Genomic DNA, 19,445 nt, shown 5'->3' with positions numbered 1-19,445 from the left:
GACCAGGTACACAATGGTTGGAGGCAGGCACAAGTGCCTTCTGGAGCGCGTGCAAACACTATATTTTGTAGCACGTGTGGTGCAGCAGTTACCTGAAAGGCTGCATTTAGCAAACGTAAGCAAATTAACTGCCCAACAGACTTATTGAGTCCCTTAAATCTATAACTAGCTTTGTTGGTTGATCACTTCATGAAAGAACATTTGCTGGCATTTCGTTTCTTACTTTTTTTTTGGCTTTGATAAGATTCACCTCTTAATCCAGCCAGCCCTTCTGCACATGGGTTGAACCTTTGCAGAGCTAAAAAAATGTTTCGGTATTTGCTTTGGTTTCTTCCACACTGGTGTTGCTCTACAGGCCGTAGCTACATCCGCCATTGTAAAAACATGCAGGCAATGATACGAGTGCGCAAGCTTGACGTCTGTTTTTTACCCAGAGGGCATTCTCTACACCATGGTTTCTCAAAGTGGGTTCCGCGGAACCTAGGGGTTCCACAGGCCCCTCCTCAGGGTTCCGCGAACCACTCATAAATTTTCCCTGGTTCCGCAGTCGCAAAGTCTTATATGGTTAACTTGAGGTGCGATCGATCTAAGGAACCTCCATTACTCACGCCCGAGTGTCAGTAAGCACATCTCGGCACATAACAGAAACGCGCGAGCTGCGCAATAAATCCCGCCAGCAGCTTGTAGCCAGCCAGACTCCGAAAACGGGTCACGTGGTTAAACTATTGCACCTGAATCTCGGCCTTATATTACCCCCATGCACATTTCTCCTGTTTGGAGATAGGTGCCGCTAGCGTACGCATTCGCGTAAAGTCGACGGGGGAAAAAAAGCGATACCCTTGCTTGCTTTTGAATTTATTGCACGTTAATGTAGCATGAACGGAATGAAAACTGGCAGGAGTGGGGGGAGGGTTCCTTGGCATTTAACGGAACTTAGCAGGGTTCCCTGGGACCAACATGCTTGAGAACCCCTGCTCTACACCCTTCTAACGAAAGCCACCCGCGGTTGGGGGCAATTTGACTGTTGGGCAGCGAAACATCTATGAACACCCTTCGAGGAGGGATGTGACAAATCAAGTGTGTACAGAGTTTATGGACGGCAGTGCAAGATCGTGTAAGGTGTGAATGTGAAGCTCCTCCCGTCCCCTTTCCTCTCAGACTCAGCAGATGAACTCGGCACTCGCAGAGCACGCATCAACGGCCCGTGATGTCCGCTTCCAACAGAAGGTGAGAACTATATGCCTCAAAGAAGAACCCATTTCATGCTGGAGCCCTTTGCTGTCAGAACTGAGCAGAAACAGGTCGATTTTGCGTTTCCCCTGACACATCTCCTCCTCGGCACTTCTGAGAGAAATTAACAGTATGTGGCTGGGGCAACAACCCCTTGCGAAGCAATGGAAGATTGGGAACATGATTTTTATACCCAAGCCAGGGAAGCCAATCCGACTTGCAAACCTACGACCGATTACATTAACCTCAAACGCCGGCGAAATCATGGAACGTATGGCCTTATACCGCCTTCAAGATTACCTTGAAAAGAAAGGAGCTCTGCCATACAACATGGTGGGGTACCGAGCAAACGTTTCCACACAGGATGCACTACTTCAGATCTACGAAGATATCACTAAGGAACCCAGCAATTCGCAACTCAAAGCAATACTAGCAATAGATCTAAAGAAAGCTTTTGACAATGTGGATCATGATTCAATGTTAGAGGAGCTCGCTAAGACTGACTGTGGGGCACGTCTCTATAATTATGTCAGAGACTTTTTACGAGACAGGGTACTCACGGTTGGAATTGGCGAGCACACATCAGAAGAATTTCCACACCCGCAGCGAGGAATCCCACAAGGTTCTGTACTATCTCCGACTTTATTTAACCTGGCTATGCCGAAGGTTCACAGGGCCTTGGAATCGGTACCAGACATCCGTCACACCCTGTACGCGGACGACGTTACCGTATGGGTCAACACAGGTAGTCCTGGGCACATACAAGACCTGCTACAACAAGCTCTCGACGCCACAGAAGCTGCCGCCGTAAGGATAGGACTAAACTGCTCCGTGGAAAAAACAGAGCTTCTGGCAGTCCATAGTCATCGATGGAAACCTCCAGAACTTCGCTTGTTATTGAACGGGCACACCGTCGTCCCGGGAAAGCACATCAAGGTACTAGGACTGCCACTACAGAGTGACGGAGGAGGACACATGGCGGTGAATAACATTATCGGACAGGGAGAACAGATTCTGCACATGTTTCGGAGAATCTCTAACAAAAACAGAGGACTCCTAGAAGACGACCTCCTTCGTCTGAGAGATGCTCTCATCACGTCCAGAATCAGATATCAAATACCGTACGTCAATCTCAATAGGACTCAAGAGAACAAACTTAACACACTTTTGCAGAAGGCCACAAAAATCGCCCTCGGCGTACCTTTGTGCGCCAGTACCAAGCTGCTACTCGACACAGGTACCATTAATACACTCCAAGAAGTATTGGCAGTCCACAGACATAACCAACTGGATCGACTGCGAAAATCCCCGCAAGGCCAGGACATTCTCCGCGCTGCGGGCTACAACCCCTTGCGAACCCCTACCGGAGAACTGGCTATACTGCCACCAGAACTGTCGAACCTCATTCAGACAGCACCCATCCCGAGAAATATGGACAAGGAACGCAACCCAGCAAGACGACTCATCCGGGCCAAATTTTACGCAAAGAAAGCCACCAGAGACGCCCATCAGATCCATGTTTACACCGACGCGGCAGTGCAAGGATATAGCTATGGCATTGCATTCACGAGCAGTTCAGGCCAGGAAGGGACAAACCAAGGCAATGGCTATTCCGTCGAAGAAGCCGAGGCCAGTGCAATAGCTTAGGCAGCCGCCTGCACTGCGACACAGCACACTCTCACCAACATATACACTGACTGCAAGAAAGTCTGCACCCTTTTAACACAAGGCTTCATTCCCAAACCGGCTTTGGAAGAGCTTAAGCACCTTAAAGGCACGATAAGGGTACACTGGGTACCGGGACACACAGGTTTGGCAGGAAACAAAAGAGCAAACCTGCTCGCCCGCGAAGGGCTTCTCCGGGCACCTGCCAACTGTGGTCAAACCCAAAAGCCTGTGACACCGCCAAAACTGCAGCTAAAAGAATACGCAGACAGCAAACGAAAATTCACTCCTCCACACAAGAAATTGTCCAGGCAACAGCAAACCACTATAAGGCTGACGCAAATGCAAACGCTACTCACACCCAACAAAGTTTACATCTACGAAGGCTGTATGAACACTTCCCCGCCAGAGTGTGATGAATGCCACGTACCGATCAATCAAGAGCACATGTTATGGCTATGCCCCAAGGTAGATAGAAGCAGTATTCGCAGGGAGTGGCTGACTTAACCGGCCACGCTAGAGCAGCAGCTATCGTTGGCAAGCTTTGTCCAAAAGACCATAGGCACCCCGCCTTCCTGGCTAGACCCCTGGAAGACCAACTAATGAGGAATTCCAGTGGCCCCCTGGAATGAGGAGGCCTTAGCCAAAAGTGCAAATAAAATTTTCTCTCTCTCCTCCTTGATAAAAAGTAAGAAGGGGAATTAGGTGGACCTCTGGAGTGTGCCGACCCCAGAGTCACTCACCTAATGTCCTGGGGCAGGTGGCTGATGTCCATGCGCGCATCTATCACAGACAGCAGACACAGGGTCTTCAACGTCGGTGCTGGAACGAGGGAGAAGGGGGCAAGGACAGGGACAGGAATAACGTCGTCAAAAGAACTGCTGCCCAACAACACACTGCACTTCAGAAACGACATTTCCAAGCACACTTTGCTACAGTTGGACACGGGTACCAGCATGCTCTTGATAAACTTTTAACACCCGCCTCCCGATCATATGTCTATATCAAATTTAAGTCAAAGTCAAAGTTAAGCTGGGTTACAATCCTCGACAATCAGCCTGTACTCACTCACGCAACGAAAGCTTTATCGCTCGAGCTTCGAAATTTTGCTGAAGCTCTGCGTGATAAGTGCACAGGACTGAAGTTCACTTATTTTCATGTAGCTTTATTTTTGGTACAGCAGCTGCGGCGAACACCAGCCGCGTAACGGTCCGATTGCATATGACTCGCGCCATCAGTGTCGCTGCAGGACTCACTGCGCAGCTCATATTTGCGAGTTTCTAACTCTGCGGCTTCGCCAGTGTCACAAACCCAAGTAAATACAGTAAAATCGCGATGATACAAATCTCGCGGGACCGCGAAAAATATTCGTATCATTCGAAATTCGTATGAACCAACACAGAATAAAAAAGTGAGCACTAAAAAAGTTTCCGTTTATTTCTCTTCTTACTTTCGCGTTAGAAAAATCCGTGACGTGTTTCTGCTTTTTATTTTTTTTAACCTCGATGTTGCGAGCGGTCCTTTCTGGACCTTCATATCCTCACTTGTGGTGCCCAAGCTGCCTACAGGAGCGTTTTTGCTCGCGATTCGTGCGTGTTGCCGTTGTGCGCGCGATATTTTGAAGCCCGCGTCAGTGATTCCGAGCCCGCGGGCCGCCTGTGCCTCGGCCAGAAAATGACGCGCAGTGGGAGTGGCAGCGTGGCAGTGGGAGGAGCCTGATGACTTGCGCCAATGGGGAGGCGTGCACCTCATGGCGGCAGTTTCGAAGCGCTCGAGACAGCCGGCTGGCTCCGCCGAACATGTTTAGGCTTAGCACCCCGGCAGCTATTTCATGGGCGCTTTCACTAGCGGCGCGGATGATGTTTTATAGCACTGTTTTCGCCCACATTATTAGCTCATTTACTGCGCAAGAAACTTCATGTGTGCTTGGAGCGGCATGTTAAAGAGCGGTTAGAAGCGGTCACTCAGGCGCCCCGCACCACTTCGCAACCGAAGCCGCCACCATGTTGCCGCGGCCAGCCGCGCCCCGCGCCGCGTGAAGGTGGTTTCACGGCAGCGTCAGCGTGTCTGTGGAGTGCGCGGCGCATTTTTGCGAGCAGAAAACAACAGCCTGGCCATTCCTGGAGAAGGGGCGACACAGAAAGGAGAGAGAGCCCGTACATCGCCGTCGCTTGCTCGCTCAGCAGTTGGGGCGCCTCGTCGGCTTGTTCGTATCATCCGCCGGGCCGCGCAGGTCCATTCATAGAAGCCGACATTTTTCCCATTGCAAACAATGCAATTTTGCCGGGACTTATCAGAAATTTGTACCATCCCGAAATTCGTACCACCCGGAATCGTATCATCGAGATTTTACTGTAACCTTCACTTAAATAAAGCAGAATCTTACACTGTCTTGCACGAGATAAAAAAAAAATCTCCTGTAAAAAAAATGTGCATTTATAATTGTTGCGCACGCACGACTGGCTCCCCCAAGGTGTTGATATCTTGCAAAGGCAAGCGAAGAGAACTCTTTCACGCATGAATGCAGCAACCCCAATGTATGTCAATAGCAGAATATTCTCTGCGCTCTCAACAACTGCCTCGAATGGGAAGCAGCTGAAGTGGTGCGCCGTGCGTGCGGGTTGCACGGGTGCAGAATGCCTTCTCCCTGACAGCGGTAACCCTAGCTGCAGCTTTCGTCTTTGTATGAAACTGTGGTCAGAGTTTCGCGACCACAAAAGCATTGAAAGACTCTGGCTAAACTAAGCATAATTAAAGCTGTCCAACATGGCGAAACATAGGCCACCATCGCCAAAGTACGGGCCTGTCTAAACAGACGATCCACTCGAGCGTCAAGAACAAGGACGCTGCCGAAAAACGCGGCTCCGGTGAGATTGAAGAACAGCGCTTTCGAATAGGCCAAGCGGCGAACCCACAAATCGAGTCCGCCCTGGTCACAGTTTTTGTTTTGTAATAGAGAACTCAGGTTCAGTGAAGTTTGGCCTACAATGTACTAGATATACGCGTTAATGCTGATTGCTTCACTTATTTCAGTGTGCCTACATTTGATGCCCTGTTTTTTTCAAACGATTGTTTTAAAAAAAAACTTCTGGTGCAGCTCTTTCTTGTCCCCTCATGTGCCGGTGCGAGCGTTCGGACATAGTCCTCGATTTGTTATACCGCGTTGCTACACACGTTTGGGATCCTATGTTAGACCTCACATGTCTCAAAAATTTTTAACTCCTTACCCAATGAGATATTTTCTATTTCTTCTCTGTGTGGCCTAAGAACATACCTGCGTAAAAATTTTTCTGTTTTGTGTACCTCTAACTAATACCATTTATTGCCTGTGCCGACTGCCGGGTATGGCCCGACAAGCCTTGCATGGCTTGGGCTGACCCGATGTTGATTTGTATAATTCAAGAGATGAAAATAAACTATTACTATTACTATTTATCATTCTCACGCATGCATCAATCCCTTTCTGTTCAATGAAAGAGATAAAAAATGCCTCAAGCAGAGGGGCAGTTCCCATTCATTGTGTAAAATCTGCTGCTACCTATTCGAACAACTGGCCCAACTTTTGATTTCACAGCTGTCCTTCATCAGATTATTTCTTATCGGCCGTTTTACTAAACAGACTTACATCATTAAAAATGTGGAAGCTGCCTTGCGGGAGCGTCAGGCAGCAATTCGAATTGTTTGATGAGCAGTTTCGGGTAAGCCCGCCTCGTTCCGAAGGGTTTGAAAAGAGCCTGGCTGATTCTGCTGGCCATGACAGATTTTTATAGCTGTTAGTAATTACTCCTAGTTACATTGTTGCTTTATTTGCTCAGCTTAGCGGCATCTCTACTCACTCGACCACAGGCCTTTTCCAATCGCTGGTGCTAAGCTTCGACAGCAACGTTAGGCAATTGTTTTCCCTCACCTGAACGCTGTGCAGAGGTGCTGCAGGCGTGTAGAAGGAACAAATTGTTTGTAGCATGTATACGCAATACTGGTCAAAGTTCCCACTTCATGCTCATATACACCCCCTTCCTCCCCCTTTTGATACAGTGGAGATTTTTTTCTGGATTAAGGGGGTTTGTTGTAACGGGCGCAGACTGCATACTTTTTGAGTTACCAGACCATATTTACCATCACACCGTTGCTGCAACATTAACTAACCAGTTAGAGATGAACTCAACAAGATTTTATGTTAGTGTGATCACGAAGGTCTATCCTCTGCAAGGAAGCTCTTAGATTATTGCTTCATTTCCTTTAGGTGTCCAGAAAAAAGGAAAGTTTCACTGTCGTTTTGACATAAAACTATTTCTAATTTTGAAAGGAAGGTGAAACTTCTAAAGGATGTAAAACAATAATCCAAGTAGCTTCCTTGCACAGAATAGGCCTTCCTGACCACACTGATGTAAAAATCTTGTTGACTTCTCGCCTAATTAGTTCATTACACCTAATTCAACCTTCAGGTTGTGAGTCCTGTAACTCAGAAAGTGCAGAAGATATCCTAACAATCTGGTCAAATTTAGTCTATAAATAAAAAAAAAACGTTATTTCTGTTAAATAGCCCATGGAGGCCAGCATTTGACAAATGATTGATTGATTGTGGGGTTTAACGCGCCGACGCAACGCAGACGATGAGGCGCGCCGTAGTGGAGGGCTCCGGATTAATTTTGACCAACTGGGGATCTTTAACGTGCGCCGAAATTTCGTACACACGGGCGTTTTTGCTTGTCGCCTCCATCAGAAAAGCGGCCGCTGCGGCCGGGAATCGAACCCGCGACCTCGTGCTCAGCAGCGCAACGCCTTAGCCACTGAGCCCCCGTGGCGGGTGCATTTGACAAATAAACAGGAGGCGTGTGAGTGGATTTCACAGTACAGTGAGGGCATGGCGGGCAGCCGAGGAGTGTGAAGAGAGCCACGGAGCAATGATGTTCCTACTAATATTTCGGCGGCAAACTTTCAGCAGATGGTTCCTGGTGGCACAAACACACTGGAGCTGTGCAACTTACACGATAAAACTGCCCCCCCACATTCCAGATTTCCCAACATAGAAGAAGAACAAGGGTAAACGAGTGGTGAGGCTTCCCAGATGTAACAAGAGAAGCAAATACCGCATGCTGCTTCCACCTATGCTGCAGGGAAAGGGACACAGAGTTTCACACAATAACAACTAGAGAGGAATCTGGCACTGCGATCGTCCGCCGCAATGGGCGTGATGGGTAGTTCTGGATTGGGATTGGCACTCGATGGCTTGCGGAACTTATTATGGACTGAATTGTGGAGCCAGTTTCGTTTTCATTTTGGACTTGCATGAGTGCATTTGCCTACGCGGGATGTTGGAAGAAGCGATCAAAAGTATGTTTCTCCTTAAACTGCATGCCGAGTGCGCACTGGCGCCACCCTGAGTGGAAATGTTTTATAACCAGAGTTGCGAATCGGGTGGCTTATCAATTCGTTGCCAGCACAGCGAGCATGAAAATACAAATGACAGCGCTGTGTGTGGCAAAGTTGTCTGTGAATTAGGAGTTGCGGCGTTGCTTATTCAGCAGAGCAATGTATTTTCGAAGCCGAATGGCTTGGAACAGCCACACCTCTCGTGCGAACGCCGGCTCCTGCGGCGTAAACCAGCAGTACCAGCAGCCGATAGAAACACTGCTTGATAAATGTCACTAATTCAAGCTAGAATAACTTCTCAAAAAAGTAACCGGTTTCTTCTTTAGGGAGAAGAAAACTTTTCTTAATATTAAAAACTGCAAGCGTCGAAACTTTTACGAACAGTTTTTGGAGAAGTCCCAGTCCCACCGTAGTTGGCGGCAAATGGCAAGCTTACTCTGCAAACCTCCTCAACTCCACATCTACTTTCCATTTAAACGCGCCATTTTATTTCGCACAAAATTTGTTTTTGGTAACTAACTTAACTTTCTTGTTTGCCATGTAAATTGCAAACAGCGAACCGCGCAATAAGAGTTGCATTGACAAAAAAAAAAAAAGCAATTTGCACAGCCTTAGGCCCGTTTCAATCCTACGCAATCCGGTTCCAGAACTACCCATCATTCCCATCAAAGTGTAAGTGCCATCTCGGAGTTCGCGTTAACACCACCCCTCTAGTTATTATTGTATGAAACTCCATAGAAGGGGAGGTTAGGCTCCACGTCCAATATCGGCCTTTTCTATTGACCTTTTCGCCCTTTCCCACTTTTTTCCTGGTTCTCGTAAAGCCAGTTGCCAGATACTTTGCTTTCAGCCCAACCACATTCCTAGGGGAGGTACTAAATCGTGACCCACGGGCTCAAAAAGAATCGTGTACCGATACGAAAGCTTTTACCAATGCATAGAGGTGTTCCTAACGGGGCATAGTTTGCATCTTTTAGACACATGTCACTTCTTTAGTGAGATAAAAGAATAAAAAAAGAAACACATTTTCGTTCATCCAGTTGTCACTAGATGGCGCTATCTGTGTAGGAAGCAAGGGGTTTTATTTTTTTATTTCAGTGCAGTAGTTACGTATCTCCAAAATAAGAAAACTAGGCCGTCGTGAACATCGATATGTACTTGTCAAACTTCTCGTATTGGTGCACAATAATTTTTTAAGTCCGTGGGTCATTAAGGCCATAGGAATGTTAACAGGTGAGTCCCCCATTAGGGAGAAGTAAATTTTTTTTTTTAGGGGGAGTGGGGGGAGAGTTGCCCTCTTTGCTTCTGCTACCAATTATACAGTGTACTGCCAGAAAGTTAACTCGTACCTATTCGAGCTCCAGCACTTTCCAATGCCATTCCGTTCTATGCCCTCTTACACAATCTCAGTGTCAAATATCGGTACTTTTTCGCTACATTCACCACTGATCCAGTGAGCAGAGTTGCCGCTCAAGCCTATAACAACACCCTCGCTCACACCCCACTCACCAAAGTCCAGCACATGGAGGTCCGAGTGGTCCATGAGGGTCAGGTCGTTGGGGTCAAACTCCTCCAGGCGCTGCCTCCCACCCGTCTGGTTGGGCGTCGGACTGCACCAAGCAGGAGAGAGAGGGTGCCGATGATGATCACTGCCATTCCGCTTGCGCATCAACAGGGGGAGGGTAGGTGTATTGATTGAAGGTACGGCAAGGCTGCTGCAGTCATCGACGTTTTCAAATGCTCGGAAACCTCCCCTTCTTCAATGATTTTCCCTTTTTTTTCTTCTCCTACCTACCTGATCGGTTCACACTCCCTCTCGGCATACGGGGTATGTTCAAACGGGCAAAAATCAATGCTCTGCATCACCATGCCATGCATTATGTGACTGGCCATCCCACCTTCGTGCATTGACACGAGGCTGGCATTCGGTGGCTTCTGCCAAAGCACCCAACCATTGGACTTCCCCATAACGCCCTGATCATTTGCAATCTGATTTGATACCCTGGAGTGAAAAAGCACAATGCGGAAGAAGCTGAAAACGAAAGTGTTTATTTGGATCTCCAATAAGAATGAGGGGTTCAATTAGGTCCCTGACATGCATTTGCTTTCACGATAGGGTCCGAGTTGGGCTCACATAGGGTTCCTCTATCCCATTCCTCAGCCTTCCCACTGCTGTGGCCAGGACACTCTTTGTGGCCATAGTAACCGCCACAAGACTGCACCCGTTAAGTTTTTTCCAGGCCTCACCATAGTCCGCTTAGGATTAACTCAGCTTTCCATACCTGACAGCCTTGTCCACAGTCAAAAAGCCAAGGGTGAAAGCTCCAACACTGTACCCAATGCGCAGATCCCAATTTATCACTTTTAAAAGGCCAATTCCCTTCACAGTGGCAATGCGTGGGTTCACAATTCTTAATTGACTCATTGCGGCAAACTATACATAGCGATGCGCGACACTGCCGTAGGGTGCACTGCACTACACGCCGTTGAAAAAGGCACAGAGAAAGATGGTTGATGCAGAATAGAAAAGAGAATCGCGTCATCCTGTGTATTTTTCATTCCATGCCCCCATCTTTCTCCACGCCTTTTTCCCTGACGTATCAAAAAATAACTCGCCCAACCTTTACTGCAAACTTTCTCCCTCTAATCCATGAAACTGAAGCCCGCAATGGTGGTGCAATAGTGAAACAGGGTCGGTACACAACAACAGGCGTGTGCAGTCACGGACAAACGGAAAGCGAATGCAAAGATACGAATGAGAAGATGACGCAGAATCAAAGAATTTGGTTCGCGAGGATCGCGCAATGACGCAGTTGCGGAATACCTGGAGAGTGATGGTTATCAAGTTTGCTGCTCTTATTGAGTGATGTGACAGTTTGACTGGCACAGAAAGAAACTGCGCCATTCAATTCGTTGGCTCGCGCAAGCGAGAGCAAGAGAGAGAACAGGAGGAGGGGGGAGAGAGAGGGGGAGAGACCTGGTGCCCCCGAAGAGGAAGAGGCGGTCTCCCACCATGCAGCAGCACTGGCGCCGGCGGGCACAGGGGCCCTCCCGGTGGATCTTCACCTGGCTCCAGCTTGAGTTTTCTGTAGGGGAGGGGAGAGGGGTCATCGGGGGGAGGAGGAGAAACCGCGGTAGCCAACTCTTACGCACCTCAAACTTCGGCGTAACGGACAAAGACGGGAGGTACAGAAGACGACAGGACAACGCTGTACTCGCAACTAATCGCAGAAGAAGTACTTATGTCACAGTACTTACGTTTGCATTTTGTATTCCATAAAATTAGTTGCGAGTACAGCATCGTCCCGTTGTCTCCTTTACCTCCCGTCTTTGTTGCGCTCAAGTTGGAGATGCATAACCAGTAACAGCTCGCCAAAATGTCAATCCTTTTACAGCCAAACTTTTGCCACAGTGTTGTCACCTGAATCCGAAGACAGCTTGCGGGGCTAGAGAGAGACAGAAGAACAGCCCATCTAGATAAGTAAGCAGCATAGCTGGTAGTGCCCAGCCTTTGCCGTAGTATGAGAAGCCGCTAGACAAGATGTACACGCATGCTCCTTGAAATAGGCTTCCAAACGTCACTAGTGTACCAAAATAGGCCGGGGGAAATTTGAGCTATCAGACACGTCATGAAACATTGCCGCTGCTTCATACACGAAACTGGATGACAGCAGGCAGAGCTGCTGCCGGCCATTTTATTTAATTTTTTTTCTTCTTCTTCAGAACATCTAGTTAAGCATAAGACAGTTAACACTGCGGACGCAATCGACACCAATACCTATTAGCCCAGCATGTTGGAACACACAAAAGGGAGGATTCATTCCAGCGTGACCCTCATTTCAACCAAGACGACAACAAAGGGTGACTAGGCTGAGAGACGGAACGCGGTTTTTATAAAAAGCTAGAGAGAAGAAAAAAACACCGCAATAAAACTAGCAGTGGCACCTTCCAACAGTAGTGGACTAGTTGCTACACTTGAAATTTTGTTCATCACACAGCATTATTGCAAAAAAAAAAAAAAGAACGAAAACTTTGATGAAAACATTCTCAACTTTATTTGCACGCTTCTTCCTTGTAGAAACACTGCTTATTTCATGTAATCAGACAGTGAACCATCAAGCACAACGCCTCACCCAACAAAACAATGCCCAGAGCGTGTCAGTGCTGAAATCTCAAGTGGCTGGCACAAGCCAGAAACATCCCGTTTAACCTGGCGCCAACAACCGGTTCGCTTCGAACACTCCCACTATTGCCTCGAGAAGCTGCTTTGACCGGATGGCCACTAAGCCTAACCGCAGACTAAGCCTAACCGCATCAGCGGTGGTTGCAACGGTGACTTTGGCAACGCGATCGATGCTGCTCAAGCTTTTTTTTTTAAAAAGACGGGTAAAGTTGTCGAAAAACAACGAAAGCCGAGTCAGTGACCACAATTTCTCTACAGAGCTGTGAGACATCGACGCGTTGATGGTACTTGTGGCTGATGCAACCAAAACCAAGCCTCTCGTGAGCTGGCTCAACTGCTGAAGGTACTCTTGTTTCTCGAGCTTTGAAAGAAATTATCCACAATAGCAGAAGAGTTCTAGGCCCGCGTGTGATTTCTGGACATTCGCTCTTTGTACTGGACACAGTTCGAAGCATGTTCAAAAGCATTCCAATTGATAAACGGGTTTCAAACACATTTTTCTCATTTTAGCATTATTAGAGGTTGGCACATTTTACTCACATAGTTTCACGCACGTAAAATTGTCATATCACAATGAAACTTGGTACACACACTCTTCAGTTTCAGAGTGGCATTATTTATTGGAATTTATGACATTTATTCATTATCGGTATAAAAATATCATATTTTTCAAGGGCCCCTGATATACAGCTGCCTGGCACTTCTACTTATTCTTCATGAAAATATTTTTCTCTCGTAAATTTAGGCTCTTAAGTGCACAATGTGGTTCATAACTAGCATAATGAGCCACTGAATGATGCTGTACATAAAGATTGTAACACTGAAAAAGTGAGAGTAACAAACCCTTTGTTTTGCTACTGCATATATGATGAAGAACTAATGAGGCTACATGGAAACTAACAAGAAAAAATCCCTCTTTGGTAAAATTTATAGAGCCCTAACTCAAAAAATAGAGAAAAAGTGTTTTCAACTAGCTTCTCCCCTTAGTGACCTGTATTGCATCGGAAGTGCCAAGCTTGTGAGCCTGTGGGAACATAATGTTGCAGTTGGTGCACAGTAACGTGAAAAACAGAGCACAAGACATCAGCCTCCCACCCCGTGCAAAAAAAGAAATCTACCTCAAACTAGACTTTGCAATTTGATAAGTGCGAAGGGCAAGCCAATACAAACTGAATCTCCCGCTTCTTCACAGAAAATCCACTTTCCACGAGGTGATACACACCGCTGCATTTCACTGCACAAAATAAATTAGCCCTGAAAATCCGCCTTGCTCTACGGATGGCAAACAATGTCGCCCATAACCTCCTCTACGGATTGCAAATAAAGAAATTTGCTTCGAACAAGTCACTGCAGACGCCAGAAGGGCTTGCACTGCAACAATGGCATCCTTCTTCCAGGAATAACACCTTCCCATCAGTCCCTTTGCTGGGTGTTCTCATCAACCCTGCTCATCCACATCACACGGCAGCTTTCACAGTTAAACCTAAATGAAGTGATAGTTACCACGCACTTGCGGTGGACCCACTGAGATGGGAAGACAACCTCCTGCTTCTGTTGTGCACCAGTGTCACCCCGGTTTTGCACTTTGCATATCAGAGCCTCCCCTAAAAGCTTTTTTTTGTAAGACCTCTCCCAAGCAGCACTCACCCGGGTCGTACTTGTGCATGTCTCCAAAGTGCGTCAGCAAGAGCCCGTTGTAGCCGCCGAACACGTACAGCTCCCCGTTGTACACAACTGGAGGGTGAGGGGGGATTGCAGAGAAGGTCAAGGCCTTATGCACAACAGAGACACAGATCACCACACTGCATTTGAAAAAGAGCAAAGACACTGGTGCAGGGTGTGGAGGGCAGGTAGCCATTGCGAGAGGAAAGCCAAAGCTATCCATAACCGTAATCTCATTTGTAGCTGTGCACTTAGTTCCACACACGCAATCCAATTTCACCGTTCAAAGGATGCCTGGAGCCTCAGCTTATACAGCATAACGCCAGGCACCCCCTTTAGTGCCTGCTTCACAAACACCTGCAATGGCAATGCACTTGGCTAGTAATTCAGTCCCCACCCCCTCCACAGTCTCTAATATTTCGGTCTGCAGCTGACCTGCAGCAAATGTTGACTTCATGTTTGTTCATATGCACTTTGGACATTTGGACACAGCTTGAAGTCGGCTAAATACTGTTCTACCAAACTAGAAGTGCGTTGTCATGGCCAACATTAGCAAATTATTGAGGACGGTGTACGAGAAACGACACTTTCAACGCACTTTTCAGATGAAAAAGAAAAAAAAAACCCTACATCAACACAAACAACTCGCAACATGGTCTATGAAGTTTACTAGGGTGTGGACAGCCAATAGAACAATGACCACTTTCAGTGGAACGACAGCGGTGACAGAGAAAATAGCAGCATCACCAAGTAAAGAAAAAGAAACGCTTCTCTTTAAGAACCATTTGCAAATCATATGCCCCAAAGTAAAGTGCTCAGACTTGGCTCAAATGCTCCCCCACTACAACTCATTGAAAAGTGTTTCTAGCTGCTTTCCCCTCCCCCCCCCCCCCCTAAAAGACCAGCCCCAGCCGTGCAAGCCTTACTCTCATCCAGGATGAAAGCAATATAACTGAGGTGCCTATTGCAAGAATTTTTAAATCCCAGCCAAGAATTCAAGAATTACGCAGACTCTTGTTTTAAGTTAAGATACTAACGCATTGATATCAGTTTGGGATTTGTCTCCTCTTGTGCCAAAAAGTATGAGCTGTGATGAGTGGTACGCATTCAACATTTTCTTCAGCTACGAAGAACCAAGAGCATAGGGTTGGACCCTGAGGAACACCGGGCAGCCCCTTTCCTTTGCCAAAATGTGTGAGCTGGGGTGTGGTGGCACACGTTCAACTTTTTTGTCTGGAATAAAGAAGGAACAGCAAAGGGCACAGGGCAGAACCCTGAGGAACGCCCCCCCGCTCCCCTGCTTACAGGCCGAGTGGCTGCGCCGTCCCTCGGGGGGCTGTCCCTCGGTGCGGGGGTGCACCCAGCAGGAGGAGGCCACGTCCAGGAAGGCCATGCGGTTGCAGTACACCTCGCTCTGCGAGTGGTAGGGGCCCTGGCTGTCCCCACGGCCCCCCCACACGTACATCCGGCCGCCCAGCGCTGTGGCCGAGTGGAAGTCCCGCCACTGCGGTGGAGGGCCCTGCGAAAAGAGCAGGGGGGAGGGAGAAGGCCCCGTTATAGTAGCAGAGAGGGTTTTACAGCACCATTGCTCCTCTGCGTGGCTAGGCAATTGGCCTTATCATCATCAAGAACCAGTTTCATGCCCACCGCAGTATGAAGGCCCCTCCCATTGGCTACCAGCTCTGCCTATACTGCCTTGCCTGAACCCACTCTCTGCAACCAAATTTCCTCATCTAATCTCTCCATCAAGTTATCCGTCTTCCCTTATAATTCTAGTCCCAAGTCTCTTGGAAGCCACCTGGTAGCTTTGGTGGTCCAACTCCACACTTCTTTCTCTTGATTTGAGCTTTGCTCCCCAATTCAACGCGCCTGCTTTCCGAACCTCCAAGTGTTACTCCTATCATTCGTCTCTCTGTGGCCTTCTCAAAATGGCACCTAAGATGGCAATCCTGGCCTTCACTCAATTACAGAGCGATGGGCTTTGTTGGACGTTGCCACGATTAAATTTGCGGAGTAGGAAATAGACACCTGCCTTCTTGTTCTATAATACACAGATTCTGCAAAACTTCACAACTACACTCTTAGGGGACTGCGAGGTATTTGTGCCTAAGCCCTGCTTACCCCGTTTTATTTGTTACTTGTAGCATTCTAGCTGTACAACTGAAACTAACAGGTAGCCAACCCCTTAGGAAATATATTTATACTAGAGCAGATATTGTCAACAGCCGATGACACTGAACTCCAGTAACGGTTTTAACACCAACTCAAGTTCAGAAATCTGGCAGCTCAAAAATGAAGTTCTGGCAAGCCACGCTGCAGCACAGAACCTAATCCTGCCCGTAAGGCTATGCCTCCATGCCAATGTTCATTTATGGAATTTCAACACACTGACACACATGCATGCAGTGTCATGTACCGAGCGATTGCCCACCATGCCTGCAATTAAAAAAACGTTTACCATCCCTCCCTTAAAAACAGTAATTGAGAGAAGTGCGCGCCTTCCCACACCAAAACTGCATCAAAAGTCGTCAAAACCTTTGCTTAAAGTGCATTCAACCTTTGCTGAAAGTGCGCTCAATCGATTGTCAGACCTCCAAAGACCCAAATGGGCATGCGATGATTTTTCTCCCACTAAGTAAACGTATGTACAAACGATCTAAAGGCATACCGATACGTGGTTTATGGGATAAAGGCATATACCATTGCACTTCTCCTTCGTGATCAATGCATGTACTGTCTCATCTAGAATTGCTTCTTTTTTGCGATGTTCATGCAAACCGTCTTGACACAGTGGAAGCCTCGTTTCACAGAACTCCGATCAGAGCTTTGCAGGCTATGACGAACCGGTCTGTGGGGGAATGCATTAGTTTTCTGACAGGACGCCATCGGTCCCACAAAGAAAGCTTCCACTATTTAAAAACATGGGGTGCCATCTCAAGGAAAAGTTCAGAAACAGTGAGCCAACCGGTTCACTCTTCGGAAGCAACAAGAAACCCCGAGAGGGTGACAGGCGATGCTAACTCTGGAGGGTTGGCCAAGTCGCAAGAGAGAGACACGGCGCTCACCCGGGTGGGCACGTACTGCCACTGCATGGTGTCCAGGTCGAGGTAGTGCACGTCCTGCGAGAAGCGGTCCGCCTGCTCCTCAAAGCCCCCAAAGATGTACATGCGGGGCCCCATCACGCACGCCGAGTGGCCGTCCCGCGCACCGGGAATGTGCCCGCACACCCGGGGACGGCTCCACGTCAGGGTGTCTGCAGCGAGGGGAGGGGCGAGATCGCGTCGTCAGTCGCCCACATAGGATACATGGGTCCTCAGGGCCCAAAAATAGCTGAAGAAAGTATTTTTAGATAACCACTTTTTCTTGGTTTACAGAGTTTCTCTTCCGAAAATCAGTACCAGAGCAGCACCAGGTACTTATATAAGCTGTACAGGCCCGATTTTGACAAAATAATTTTTCAGTAATTCCACACTTTCTCCGCCAAACCGCTTCGACCATGTCAAAATGGAGCAATCGGACAGACACCAGCTTCATAACACGATGGAAGCGTTTTTTTCTTTTACTTCCCCTGTTTTCGCGTTACAGACGCCATCCGTGAGAACACTGAAGCTTCACTTTAATTTTCTTTTTTCTTCAGCAGTTCAACGCACCGGACCTACACCTTGGCCAAGAGGCGCGCCATAGTGGAGGGCTCCAAATTAATTTTTGACCCCGTGGGGACCTTCAATGCGCACTGAAATCTCGACATGCACGGCTGTTTTCACTTTTTGTCTCCACCTGAAAAACGGACGCTGCGACTGGGAATGGCACCCACGTCCTTGGGCTCGGTAGCACAACGCCTCAGCCCAAATAAATGAAGCGTCACTCGGAGCCCTGCACCAATGCTGCAAGAAGACCAGGCCCCCCAAACGACGATGCCACAAGGTAGCGGCGCACTCACTGGTGTCGAAGCGGTAGAGGATGTTGCAGGCGCCGTCATCGTTGCGGCCGCCCCAGAGGTAGGCGTAGTCCCCGTAGGCCACCACCGTGTGCCCATACCGTTGGAAAGGCACGTCATCGGGGTGGGACTGCGCCTGCACCAGCGCCCACCGCAGGGACACTGTGCCAGAGGGATCAAACAAGGTGACAGGGTCGCACTTCTCGTTTGGAGCAAGGCTGCAGACAGAGTCACTAAACATTTGTATCTGTTCATCTGTATTGATTGTATTGTTTGCATCAGTATTTGTATGGCTTGGATTTGTGTTGTTTGTAAGACAACATTTGTACTGTTTGCATTGTATTTGTATTGTTTGCAGTTGTATTTGTATGGCTAAAATTTGTACTGTTTGCAATACGTTTGTATTGTTTGTATTGTATTCGTATTTGTTTGTATTGGTATATTGTTCTTCGGTGGGAATCAGCTCGAATGCACACGAATACAAAGTAAGAAGGAGAAACAGGCGGTTGCCTGAACGATACGGCCCAAGAGCATGCTGCATCGCTCCAAGCAAACCCTTTCGGCCAGCTTGCTAACCCCGTTCGAGACTGCCACTGTGAAGCCTACAAGCACGAAATCGCGGTTATCGGAAGAATGAAACGCAAGATCAGACAAGAATTAGTAGAAGCTTCGGTGATAGACGAAGCTGGAGATGACTGCGTCAGTGTTCCGTCTGTGGCCTTGTCAAGCAGTGAAAAAGAGTTTGTGCAGTGATCTTCGCTAATCACATCAACAACCGGCTGCAACAATTGTGTATTTTTGTACGCATATACATCTGTGTGTCCTTCAGTAAAATTTCAGTTAGCGATGTGTCATGTCTCTCCCTCTTCCTTTGTGTTCGTGTACATTCAAGCTGATTCTCATCGAAGACTGTGCACCAACTAGCACAGATCTCGGCCATTCTGTATTTGTATTTGTTTGTACGTATTTGTATTGTCTCCATTTGTATTGTTTGTATTTGTCCGTGTGAAAGCTTCACAAAAAAATTCACGGAAGGTTGCACTCCTGCGCAAGACTTTAAATGGCGAAACCAGTAGGTGAGCATCCGGACACAGGTGTGTTTCAGTATCATTGTTTATTTGCATAGTTGCGGCGCTTGTAATCGTCGTCCTATGCATCAAGGAGGTCGCCGTCGTCTTCGTGGCGAGTGGTGGATCCAAAGTCCTCCTCAGAATTGTATACTTCCACCAGCTCTTCGTCATCGACTCAGGGCAGCGACTGCAGGATCCGCAAGTCGTCTCGGGGAGGATTGGCACACTTGTAGCCACGTCTCCAATTACCAATAATGGCACCTAGAGAATGCAGCAACTGCGGTGACCTCTCTTAAGCAGGGTGTCTTTTCATCTTTAAGCATTA

The 19,445-nt window shown here is 47.8% G+C and overlaps 1 protein-coding gene across 6 annotated transcripts in view; it reads right to left on the bottom strand.

The window, feature by feature from the left end:
- Nucleotides 1-19,445, bottom strand: part of LOC144148658 (kelch domain-containing protein 3) — an 83,808-nt gene that overhangs the window by 7,260 nt on the left and 57,103 nt on the right. For 5 of the 6 annotated variants that reach the window (XM_077680175.1, XM_077680177.1, XM_077680178.1 and 2 more), the window contains 7 exons: nucleotides 18,054-18,212; nucleotides 17,179-17,366; nucleotides 15,419-15,632; nucleotides 14,099-14,185; nucleotides 11,246-11,354; nucleotides 9,778-9,878; nucleotides 3,639-3,717 (listed from right to left, as the gene is read on the bottom strand). In XM_077680175.1, coding sequence (XP_077536301.1) covers nucleotides 3,639-3,717; nucleotides 9,778-9,878; nucleotides 11,246-11,354; nucleotides 14,099-14,185; nucleotides 15,419-15,632; nucleotides 17,179-17,366; nucleotides 18,054-18,212 — 937 coding nt within the window. Of the gene's footprint in view, nucleotides 1-3,634; nucleotides 3,718-9,777; nucleotides 9,879-11,245; nucleotides 11,355-14,098; nucleotides 14,186-15,418; nucleotides 15,633-17,178; nucleotides 17,367-18,053; nucleotides 18,213-19,445 lie in introns of those variants that run through there. The other variant, XM_077680176.1, reaches the window with a different exon arrangement.

Source organism: Haemaphysalis longicornis, unplaced genomic scaffold, assembly GCF_048455015.1.
Source record: "Haemaphysalis longicornis isolate Haplotype H1 unplaced genomic scaffold, Haemaphysalis longicornis Haplotype H1 scaffold_8, whole genome shotgun sequence".
Lineage (NCBI taxonomy): Eukaryota > Metazoa > Arthropoda > Arachnida > Ixodida > Ixodidae > Haemaphysalis > Haemaphysalis longicornis.
This window is presented reverse-complemented; position numbering and strand designations above follow the sequence as displayed.